General features: G+C 42.8%; 1 protein-coding gene across 11 annotated transcripts in view; it reads right to left on the bottom strand.

Moving 5' to 3' along the window:
• The window catches only part of LOC111551668 (RNA binding protein fox-1 homolog 1), a 1700664-nt gene that overhangs the window by 73823 nt on the left and 1614577 nt on the right, over nt 1-12264 (bottom strand). For 9 of the 11 annotated variants that reach the window (XM_026446850.2, XM_023225712.2, XM_023225709.1 and 6 more), the window contains one exon: nt 9161-9241. The exons of the other annotated variants lie outside the window; for them this stretch is intronic. In XM_026446850.2, coding sequence (XP_026302635.1) covers nt 9161-9241 — 81 coding nt within the window. The remainder of the gene's footprint in view (nt 1-9160; nt 9242-12264) is intronic. 11 annotated transcript variants of the gene reach the window in all.

The raw sequence follows: 12264 nt of genomic DNA, 5'->3' as shown, positions 1-12264 counted from the left end.
CATATTTTCAGGAAGTAGAATTGTACCTGGCATATGGAAAAAAATTCAATAAAGATTGGTTGAATGAAGTAACATCTTTCAACCCCCTCCCCAGTCAAAGGACTAAAAACTAGAAGGAATTATCTCTGAGAAAATGAAGAGGACACAGGTAGGCTGCCACCATAATGCTGAACCATAGCAAAAGGGAAGCAGTGTCTGATTCCCTTATCAGAAGGGTCCAGCCCAGAGGATCTTTTACACCCAGCATTGTTGACAGTGTGGGGGGATGGAAATGGAAACAGTTCAGACAGAAGATCCTGGGTTAGACAGTGGCATCTTCACATTTTGCCCAAGGAAACTGGGGCAGGTCTTAGACTAATGGCAACAGAATTCAGCCTCCGAAACCAGATTTGTTCATTGTGCAAGCAAAACTAACAACCAATTCCTTGTATCTTGATTAAATATAAGTCAAGATCATTTTGTATCATTTAAATCAAGATCAACTAGTATCTTGATCTTAATAGGTACCAAGAGAAAGGGTACCTATTTTTATGTACTACTTTACATCATTTAAAATATGATAAAATGGGCCAGGCACAGTGGCTCAAGGCTGTAATCCCAGCACTTGGGGAGGCCGAAGCAGATCACCTGAGGTCCAGGAGTTCAAGACTAGCCTGGCCAATATGGTGAAACCGCATCTCTACTAAAAATACAAAAAAAAAAAAAAAAAAAAAAAGCCAGGCGTGGTGGCATATACCAGTAGGTCTAGCTACTGAGGAGGCTGAGGCAGGAGAATTGCTTGAACCCAGGAGACGGAGGTTGCAGTGAGCCGAGATCACACCATAGCACTCCAGCCTGGGCATCATAGTGACACTCTGTCTCAAAAAATAAAATAAAATAAAATAAAAATAAAAATAAAATAAAATGCTACAAAGTGCAAAAGGTACATGAGAATGCGCACTTAAAAGAATTTTCCTTCTTATTTCCACCCCCAAGCAGCCAGCTACCATGGTCTGCCCTTTCAAGTGAGAATGAGGGCCTGACGAAGAGATTGGTCCTGAGGGCCATAGTTTACCAATGTGGCCTGCAGACTGTTTTTGTAAATAAAGTTTTATAGGAACACAGCCACATGTTTTCATTCATGTTTCAACCTAGAAGTCTATGGCTATATGTATAGTAGTCTATGGCTACTTTAAGCTACAACAAGAGTTAAGTCTCTGCAACAGAGGCCAGATGGCCTGTAAAGCTGAAAATATTAGTACTATACAGTCTTTTAAATAATTTGGCTAAGCCCTGGTCAGACATATCAAAGAGGGAAAAGCTGCCTCTTCAAACTAGATGGGATGGGGAGGAGACAACACAACCTTGGCCCAAATAGAGATGCTGGACAGCTGCTGAGAGGTTCTGCATGACCACTCCCTGCTCAGCCATTTCTTGGAGTCCATACTGCTTGCAGCCTCTGGGGGAAAGTTCAGAGAGTAGTGAAGAGGGAGGCTTGGGATTTAAACAGGCTTGGTTCAAAGCTGATCTAGCTGGGTGATCTTAGACAAGCTTCTTAAGGCCCCCAAGCCTAAATTTCCTTCCGAGAAAAGGTAGCATAATTAATCATACTGTCCTATAGTTTCTTCTTAAGTAAGAGAGCTAATGAGAAGGGCTTAGCAGAATGCCTGACATACAGTGAGTGCCCAATAATGATTACTTACGATTATGGATACCATGATTTAAGGGCTGGAACAAAGTTAACAGGCGTTCACTGAAGTTGCAGAACTTTAAGTGGGGGGTGGAAGGGAGGAAACACCAAAAAACTCTAATGAAGATAAATCATGTTTTAATGCAATCTTTTGACACCCAAATTATTTTTTAAATCCACGATGAATAGACTATCAAAATTTAAATATAGTGCTGGACTAAGCCAGATGGGATTTTAAGGCTCCAAAAGGAAAAATCAATAAAACTTACTCTGTCTTGATATTCTGTTAATCATGGATCTTTTTCTATTACTTTAGATTTTTTAAAATACTGCATTAAAATGCTATTTATGAGGAGTCTGGGTACCCCTTTAATCTTTGAAGTGAGCACCTCACTTGCTTATGCTAGTCCCAGAGCTAGTTATTTTTAAGCACCCCTCCATAAAATACTAGAAAAACATCTAGGAGGAAAGGGAAAAGCCGTCAGTTACTGGCAAGTGAGGGAAAAAGAAGACATAGTTCTTTACACCAATGTGTCAGTAACACAATGACCTGTATGTGTACTTTCTATTAACTGAGTCCAGCCCACTGACATTTTCAGTATTGTGCAGAAGAAAGAGGAAGCCGTAAATTAATTTAGGTCCTTACTTTAATTACAGAAACCCATGGAAGTTCTATCAATTACCCAAAAGAAAAATAGTGCAGGCCTGATTTATGTATGTTTCTGCCACTTAAATCATTGTTTTATGAATTCCACACAATTACTTCCATAAAATCTGCAATCAATATATCAATTAAAACTATGCCCCTATCACTTGCCCTTGAGTTTCGTGGAAGTGAATAAATGAGGAATTGATTTTGCCTTTTGATAACATTCAGGTTCCCGAGCATTTGCCCATGATATCTTTTTTTTTTTTGAGGAGGGAGGGGTATCAGGGTGAAAACTTGAGGGGAAATGATCATTAATCTTTCATTAACTTTAGGATTTGTCCTGATGTGGATCTAATGTTCAACTCTGGCTTTCATGGAACTGTGGAAAACACACTCACTGACATAGATAAAGCAATATGGAACCGTAAGGAAATTTCTTCTGGAAAACGCTTTTCTAGCCCTTGACAAACAAAACTGACATCTCTGTATCAAGGCGCTTGCTATGGAGTGAATTATGTCCTCTCCAACCAAATTCATATGTGGAAGCCGTAACCCCCAATGTGATGGTATTTGGATATGCGGCCTTTTGAGAGGTAATTAGGTTCAGATGAGATCCTGAGGGTGGGGCCTTCCTAAGATTCGTGCCCTTACATGAAGAGACACCAGAGAGTGCTCTATTCCACCCCCTACCACCGTCTCTCTCTCTCTGTCTTGTGAAAACATGGGAGAAGGTGGCCATCTGTAAGCCAAGAAGAAAGCCCTCCATAGAACCCAACCTTGTTGGCACCTTGATCTTGGACTTCCAGCCTCCAGAACTTTGAGAAAATGAATGTCTGTTGCTGAAGCCTCCCAGGCTATGGTATTTTGTTATAGCAGCCTAACCTGACTAATACGGTGCAAAACAAAACTTGCTCTTGACAGGGATTTTGTAATCCAAAGTGATGTCTAAAAATGATTAGAAAAGAGAGATACATTTGCCTATGTAAGTAAAAGTGTACGGTGGAATGTGAGCAACATCAATTGTCAAAATAGGAAATACATTTGCAACATCTAAGCTATTTATAGGTTATCCTCCTAATGAACAAGTGTCACTCACTGTAAATTGACAATAAAACAAGAAAAAACTCAAATGGGAAGACGTATACTGGAAATTCAGAAAACATAAAGTCTAAATGAAAAATGTGAAAGATGATAATCATTAACAGGAGAAAGGCCAGATACAAACTAGAACCAATTGAGATGTTATTTTCCACTATGCAATTTGCAAAATAGAGCAAAACATGGCAGTGCTGGCAAGAATGCTGGAAGGGAACCAACAGTTCCATGTTTGGGAATGTAAAATGTAGAAATGGATGTAGTGGTAGGTAAGGGTATTTGCAAAAATTTGTACCATTGCCTTGCAGAGGGAATATAAAAAAAAGTGGCTTGGGCTGGGCTCGGTGGCTCACGCCTGCAATCCCAGCACTTTGGGAGGCCGAGGCTGGCGGATCACAAGGTGAGGAGATTGAGACCATCGCGGCTAACAGAGTGAAACCCCTTCTCTACTAAAAATACAAAGAAATTAGCCAGGCATGGCGGCGGGCGCCTGTAGTCCCAGCTGCTCAGGAGGCTGAGGCAGAATGGCATAAACACAGGAGGTGGAGTTTGCAGTGAGCCAAGATTGTGCCACTGCACTCCAGCCTGGGTGACAGAGCGAGACTCCATCTCGAAAAAAAATAAAAAACAAAAAGTGGCTTGAATGACTATGGATAGAGAATGGCTGAATTGGCTGTCAACCATTTATGCCATTAAACAGTATGAAAATATCTAAAAGGCTTAAAGGGAGACGGTCAGAATGTATTATGTGAAACTAAATATGATTGATATATGTAATGCCCATGTAACATCTGTGTATACTCTCCTCTGTAAAGTCAAACTAATAACACACTGCCCCCTCCCCCCACCCCCCACCCCCCACCCCCCACCATTGCATGTGTATATGTCCTTTCCTGAATAACCATGCAGAAAATGTAGAAAGATACTGGGCATCTATACACATTTTAAGGGTTTGTGTTACTGGACAAAGGGATATTATTCCCACATTATTCCAATTGTGTGTGTACGTGTTTATTTGCACACTTCACACTGATTGCAATGAACACCTGTTACAATTGTAATTTAAAATATATTCATAAAATCCTGAAGAAAACAAAATACATATTTACGTCCTTTTGGAAACATCTACTTCATATGTAAATCAGGATCTGCGATAGCTTGCTTTGCTAATCGGAATCAGAAGGCAAGTTTTTCATTCATGGAACCAATGACTTACCTTTTGATATGTCAGCTAATGAAAATGAAATTCATGTTTTAATTTGGAAGAGATGTGGTATATTCTTTACCTTCCTGTTACTGCCCGGTGCCAATTTTGATGCTGGGCATTCGCCATATGCGAAACAGCGCTGACACTAATACAGCTAGCACCTTTCCCCTGGACAAAAGGAGCAGGCTGACCGCTGGCCTTCGGAATGGGGTGGACATTCCACATGTCAGCAGCCCTGCCTGTTTCACTAAACCTTTCCGTTAAAGGGTTGCATTGTTTCTATTGAAAGCCTATGGAAAAATACTAATTGCAAATGTTTTCCATTTGATACTAGGTGATCTTGCCTAATTCTCTAGAGTTTTGTTCTTTCTTCATTTAAGTCAGATAGGAAGGAGGCCCATTTTATCCTCTGGATGAGAGTAGTTTATTAGGACGTGTAAGAGTACACATGATGAACTGTGACACAATTTGGACTAGGGTTTTAAACCCGCATGAAGTTCAGGGTGAGGGAGAAAAACTGGAGTCATCTGGGGTCCGATGGAAGACTCTATGCAATTAGATTGTATGGAAACAAACTTTTGAGTGAAAAATCTTTCTCTTAATACTTTCATGTGTCCTGGGTCACATTATTAGGATGATCTACTTAATGCGGGGGGGGGGGGGCCTCACCATTATGCAAAAATGCATCCTCAAAAGCAGATAACTTCAGTAGGAATTATTTTCATTACAGACGAATTCAGCAGGGTTCCTTCAAAAACCATCTCCCCTACTGCATTTAAGGGTGTTATTTACAGATGATTAGCTATTTGGCTAGGAAGAGGTACAATTTAAGTCTTAAAAAATCTAAGGCCAGTTAAAGATCCATGGAGGAAAGAAATGCAAAAAAAAAAAAACACACACACAAAAACAAGGCTCCAGAGTTATCTAGGAAGTCAGTAGACACATAGGGTCCAACATAGCAAAAGGGTAATTTACACACACCTTTCTTCAGGAGCACAGCTGTTAAACAGAAATGAGGAACACACACATTTTCAAGGTAAAAAAACAAGAGCATCCTACGTGATTGCTGAGAAGTATGGTAGCCTCAGCTTCGAGGGCAATGGTTGGATTCCTAGAGAAAAAGTCTGCACCCATCAGAGCTCAAAGACAAAATATGACTCGCAGCTCTGTACAAATCGAACCTGCTGGGAGGAGAACAATCCTGGATGACCGTGAATATAACTCCTGTGTGTGTGTGTGCGTGCACAGGCCTGCATGCAAACATGACCCTTTATGTGCTCGCTGACCTGTTGCAGGAAATGGGGAATGGCTCTGTACTGGAATATGCATCTAATCCTGAAGAGAAAAATGTAAGGGAATGTTGCAAAGTCAGCAGTCCACAAACAGCCTAGACCAAAAAGCCATAAAGGAGAAAGGAAACCACAGCAATGTATCTTAGGGATGTTCAGACAAACTTAACATTCAACACCAATGCACAGCCTGTACACAGAAATAACTGAAGGCCTCTCTGGCTACCCAACTGGAGAGGGAGCGGTCTCAGAGTCGGTCACCATTACAAAATACTAATCGAGATTGACAATCTGAATACCCTTGCTTAAGTATCGAGAAGTGAAGATTCTTAATGTAAGAAACTAGTTGTTGTTTTGCTTTTTAATGGGGTAGTAAAATTAGTTATTTTCTTTATTAAAGGGCATTTATTTTAATATTTTTGAAAAATTGCTATGAACCTAAGTTCTCAAGAATGGGGGAAGAGATTAAAATATAACATAATGAAAAACAGAATAGGGCCATTAACATATTTTTATAAAAAGCACATGGCATGATATAAAATGTGCAAGTAATATGACTGATATAATTTAGAAATGAAGGATGTTGGATGCACATTATACAGTTTCCATAATTGTAAATTTTTACTTTAAATTTAGAAAAAAGTAGCTACACACAGTGCAGTGATATTGTATTTTTAATACTACAATCGAACCTTTAAATTGGAGATTAGTACACTTCTTCTGTAAAGAGCCAGACTGTTAAAATGTTAGGCTTTGCAGGCCACCTAGGTCTCTGGCACATTCTTTATTTTGTTTTTTCAATCCTTGGAAAATCTAAAAACCATTCTTAATTCATCAGCCTTGTAACACAGGCCACGGCCTGGGTTGGGTGATCTTTGCTTGAGATGGTTTCATTTTCTCTGTATGCTCCGGCTATTTTATTATGGAGAACTTGGGAAACATTTTCATGGCAATGTGAGAGATGCTTCCCCAATTCACTTTAGAACAGCTATTACCAATTCAAACTAGTACACTTTTGGAGTTGATTGTTTTGTTCACTTCTGTAAAGAAAATTGAAATATAGATAGGTCATATCATCATATACAGCCATACTGTCCAATATGGTAACCATTAGCCCTATATGGCTAATAAATACTACATAAAAATGAGGGCCTCAGTTCCATCAGGACTCTGCTGAACAGTATTAAGATTTTATTCCAGACACTTCCATAGGGCCGCAGTGTTAGACCCAGCCCTATGTTAAGTTTTGGAACGCTAACTCTCCTTCAGAAAATAATAGAGAAGGAAGACCAGGGAAATGAAATAGTGATCAGATTTAGTCAAATGGACTCAGAAAGGCAGCTGAAGGTTGAATAATTTTCCCAGGTTCAGAAGACAAATCTGTTACACACTGGCTCTGGGATTGCCCTCCATTTCCTCAGTTGTAAAGCAAACATGGTGATACCTACCTGGTGCTGGTTTTGAGAGGAATACACAGGGCTAGACACGTGAAAATGTGTAGTAGCATTACAATTTCAGGAGACACATGCACACACATTTACATCAGCCCCAAGGAGGCCCTTGGGAATTTGTGGTCACAAATTCTTGCCAGTAGGGTTAGATTTGCGCTTCTTGGCAGGCACAGAAAAATGTCTTGCATTTAATTAATGCCAAAATTGCCATTAAAGATTATACTCGGGGCCGGGCACGGTGGCTCGTGCCTGTAATCCCAGTACTTTGGGGGGTTGAGGTGGGTGGATCATCATCTGAGGTCAGGAGTTCGAGACCAGCCTGGCCAAGATGGGGAAACCTCGTTTCTACTAAAAATACAAAAATTAGTGGGAGTGGTGGTGCATGCCCATCATCCCGGCTACTTGGGAGGCTGAGTCATGAGAATTGCTTGAGCCCAGGAGGCAGCGGTTGCAGTGAGATGAGATAGCACCACTGCACTCCAGCCTGGGTAACAGCGTGAGACTTAGTCTCAAAATCAACAACACCAACAAACCTCTAATTGTGAGAAACAACTGGCTGTCACACCTCCTGAATACTTCAGACCCTTGGGTGTGTCACATGGTATTTTTGGTTCCCTGTGACTGTGGTAACCTTTGCCCCAACAGCGAAGAGGTTGGTTTTCCTCAGCTTCACAATTCAGGAAATGAAGATGTTTGGCTTTGGCATGACGGTGAGGATTCTCCCGTGTCTCTTATCCCTCAAGCCTGGTACTTCTGCTCTCCTCCCCATCCCTGCCTTTTACAACTACTCTGAGAAGCAGCCCCCAACCCTACTCCAGGCACCCAGACTCACTTTTAAGCACTGACCCTAAAGACAACTCATTCAGCAGTTATGGGAACTTCACAGGATTTACACACATTGTATAAAACAGATGATAAAGTTTCAGCTGTGACTGGGAGTCTTTCAGAAGGGTATACCTTCTGGGAGAACATGGTAGAGTCAGTGGTGACTTTAATTCTTCTACTTGCTCTGGGAATTGGGGTGAGGGTAGGGCATGCTTCAACCCAGAGCATCCATCCGAAGCGAAGAAATCTTCGGTTCTTCTACATCAACATTGTGATCTACTTCCTGTATTTTGGGTCTCTTCCCTCCAGCCCCTGATGGCTAGACTTACCTATGTTTAAAAGTGCCCTGACTTTCTAAAAGACAGTCATTTATTGTTGCTGCCCCTGCACTTGATTAAATGAGGGGGGAACCACATTCCTCTCTGCTCCTGCACCTCCTCTTCCTCCTCCTGCTCCTCCTCCTCCTCCTGGTGCTCCTCCTCCTCCTCCTCCTCCTCCTGCTCCTTCTTATTGGAATTACATAGCAAATATAGAACAGCCTAGGAAACAAGTGACTAGCTGCACCGTGAGACAACTGTGTACAAGAATCCTGGTCAAGCATCTTTTGCTAAGCAAGGGTGCCTTTTGGGTGGCCTGTATGTGCTATTTAAACTATTTTTACATTAATTTGCAAAGCTATGATAGAAGGCAGGCAATGAGCTAGAGCTTCCCACCCTCCCATGCCCCTCCCCGCCAACCCCACGCCCACATTCCCAACCGTTGGGACCCAATCCTGATGGATCTAACAAAGGATGTCCAGGACATCTGGGAAGTGGCAGGAGAGACAGAGACATGCTTATGAAAATTAACTTCACCTCAGAGAGAGCCACAGAGAGGGAGGGGCAGAGGGAGGGGGAGAGCACTTACATGGCAGGGAAGGTGATTGGACTCAGATTTATGTCACAAAACAAAAAGGAGCCACGACAGTGGGCTTACTTGCAGAAGTATATACAAGTGAACTGGGGGCACTGTACATGGAAGATCCCTCCTGGTTGGCCTGGCACAACAGGACCGTGCCTACGAAAGAGAGAGAGAGATGGTATCTGGTTTGGGAATTGGCACACTACACCTGAGAGATCACGGCAATGCAACCGAGAAACGCAGAGAAATGAAAACAGCCACATCCCAGAGCGCAGGACAAGGGCACCCAACAAAGCCCGCTGCCTTAGCCAAAGGGAATCAATGGAAGCCCCCATACCCTCCACAACCCGGCCCGCCAAGCACACGTCATGACTTTTCACACGGGGTTGTGTAGCGTGCTCTGCTTGCCCCAGGGCCCAGGTTCAGATCAGGAATGGAAGCAGCGTGGTATCCTGAAAAGGGAACTTGAGAAATATTGGAGTGAAGTAGATAGTAAGTCTGACTCAGACACCTCTTCACTGTGTGATCTTGGCAAGTCACTGTACCTCTCTGTGCCTCGGCGTTTCCATCTGGAAAATAGGAGTAAATATACCTACCTCCAAGAAGGGCTGTGCATCGTATGACTGGTGATGTGCCCAGGGCAGGGGCTGGCATGTAATAATCACTCAATCAATAGTAAGCATATATGTTGATACGTTTATGGAAAACTGTACCTTCCTTTAAACATCAGTCTTTCCCAATCAGTTCTTCAGAGGAAGAACCAAAGTAAGGCAGAGAAAGAAAAATTGCAACTTTTTGCCATCCCTGGGACCCACCCTGGACCCACGCTGGACACTGGGTGAGAGAATCTTTGCCTTCTGCATTCCCACTTTCTTCCCTAAAGCTCTCTGCCTTCCAGCCACAGAGGCTGCCTAGCTCATCCTGCAAACCACGGCTGCATTGCAGCAATGACTTGCCTCCTCCTGATTTAAAGCGAAGGGCACTGGGTTTATCCTTGCAAGATGGAATTTTACAGCGGCGAATAATGGTGGAATCCTGAGATACCTCCTCAGTCTATGACAGATTTTGAACAACCACCCACTCCAGGGATGACCGGGGTCAGGAATTGTCAGGGTATCAATTCTACTTTCCCGCTGCTGCAAAACTCAAACTCCAAGACTTTGAAAAGAATTAGAATTCTGAGGAGTTTTAAGGCCATTACTGGTGATGGAAATGCCTCCCTGTGGTTTCTGGTCACTTCCCTGGCTAGGGAAGGTCAACCACCCCAGTTTGATTTGGGTTCCCCTGTCAGGACCACCACGGGAAAGCAATCTCCCATGATAAGAGGCCAACCTTACAACTTCCCCAGAACAGGGAACTTTTCTACATCCTTGGAGACTTGCCCTAGGGAATAGTTCTATGATCCTTCGGTATCTTCCCTCCGATCAACAAAAATGTAGTTTAAACTTCCAAAGTGTGTGGGGCCCTGCCACATAGAGGGACTGCAGGGGGATGTCATCAACGAAGACTAAACCAGATACAATTCTTCCTAACCCATCTCACTCTTCCCCTGTTACCAGTCTGACAACTACTTCCACTCTTTCCCAGGGAGAAGCAGCCCAGGATCAGAGGTTCTACCTGAAGGAATGTCCCATAGTCCTTTTCGATCTGGTATCCCATGCTTATAGCTGGAGAACCACCACCCGCACCCCCAAAATTGCCCTTCACACAACAGTGAAATTAAATTGAAAATAACTAATCTTCTCTTGGTAGTAAATATGTCAAGAGTCTGGAAGGGTGTCAGTCATGATCCACCCGTGCTAAACTAGTAGTTCTTTCTTCTTCTTCATTTAAAAACAGTGTATCAGCCAGGTGTGGTGGCTCATGTCTATCATTCCGGTACTTTGGGAGGCTGAGGCAGGTAGATCACCTGAGGTTAGGAGTTCGAAACCAGCCTGGCCAACATGGTGAAATCTTGTTTCTAATAAAAATACAAAAATTAGCTCGGCATGGTGGCAGGCACCTGTAATTCCACCTACTCTGGAGGCTGAGGCAGGAGAATCGCTTGAACCCAGGAGCTGGAGGTTGCAGTGAGCCAAGATGACGTCACTGTACTCCAGCCTGGGTGACAAGAGTGAAACTCCCCCTCCAAAAAAATAAAAAGTTTATCACAAGGGATGAGATGATCCTTTACATGGTTTAACCTCTCCTCAGGTATTTCCAGTTTTAGCAGGTCACTGGCGATTAATAGCAAACAAACCAAACTCCAAAGAATGGAGATTGGGATATGAAACCAACCAAGGGGAGGCAAGCTACCTACAGCAGGAAAGACAGTTAGTCTCCTCTACAGTCAGTGCTCTTTATTGATGAGTACTCCTGGGTGACTCGGCAGTGGTTATCCATGTGCTTCTGCTCACTGCTAGAAATCTTAGAAATGAATGTTTCTATAGGACACACAGAGTTATCAGATCAGAATCATCTAGAATAGAATCCTAGCAGGTGGATTTAGGGAAAGCTCCTCAACCTTCTCTCCTGTGCATGCCTGGTTAAAAAAAAACACTTTTAAAATCAGATCTGAAGTTTCTTGGGGTGCCTAAATTTCAAGAGAAAAATGTATAACTTTAACAAAAACATACGCAGAAGGACATTTCAGTACGGTATGGTTAAAACCCTTGGGTCAATTTGCAATATCCTCGATGCAATTTATAGAATACCACTGGAGGCTGGGCGCAGTGGCTCAAGCCTGTAATCCCAGCACTTTGGGAGGCCGAGACGGGTGGATCACGAGGTCATGAGATCGAGACCATCCTGGTCTACACGGTGAAACCCCGTCTCTACTAAAAATACAAAAAACTAGCCAGGCGAGATGGCGGGCGCCTGTAGTCCCAGCTACTCGGGAGGCTGAGGCAGGAGAATGGCGTGAACCCGGGAGGCGGAGCTTGTAGTGAGCCGAGATCGCGCCACTGCACTCCAGCCTGGGTGACAGAGCGAGACTCCGTCTCAAAAAAAAAAAAAAAAAAAAAGAATACACTGGGACACAGCGCAGATTTTTGCCTGGAAAGCTAACCTCTGGCAAGGCATAATGAAGCATTCCTAATTTTTTTTAAGCTGTGGATTCTGAGAACCTGGACTGAAATAACTTCTTTGGATACTTTCTTAATAGTAAAAAAAAAAAAAAAAACAAAAAACAAAAAAAACAA

The sequence above is a fragment of the Piliocolobus tephrosceles genome, chromosome 17 (assembly GCF_002776525.5).
Source record: "Piliocolobus tephrosceles isolate RC106 chromosome 17, ASM277652v3, whole genome shotgun sequence".
NCBI lineage: Eukaryota > Metazoa > Chordata > Mammalia > Primates > Cercopithecidae > Piliocolobus > Piliocolobus tephrosceles.
This window is presented reverse-complemented; position numbering and strand designations above follow the sequence as displayed.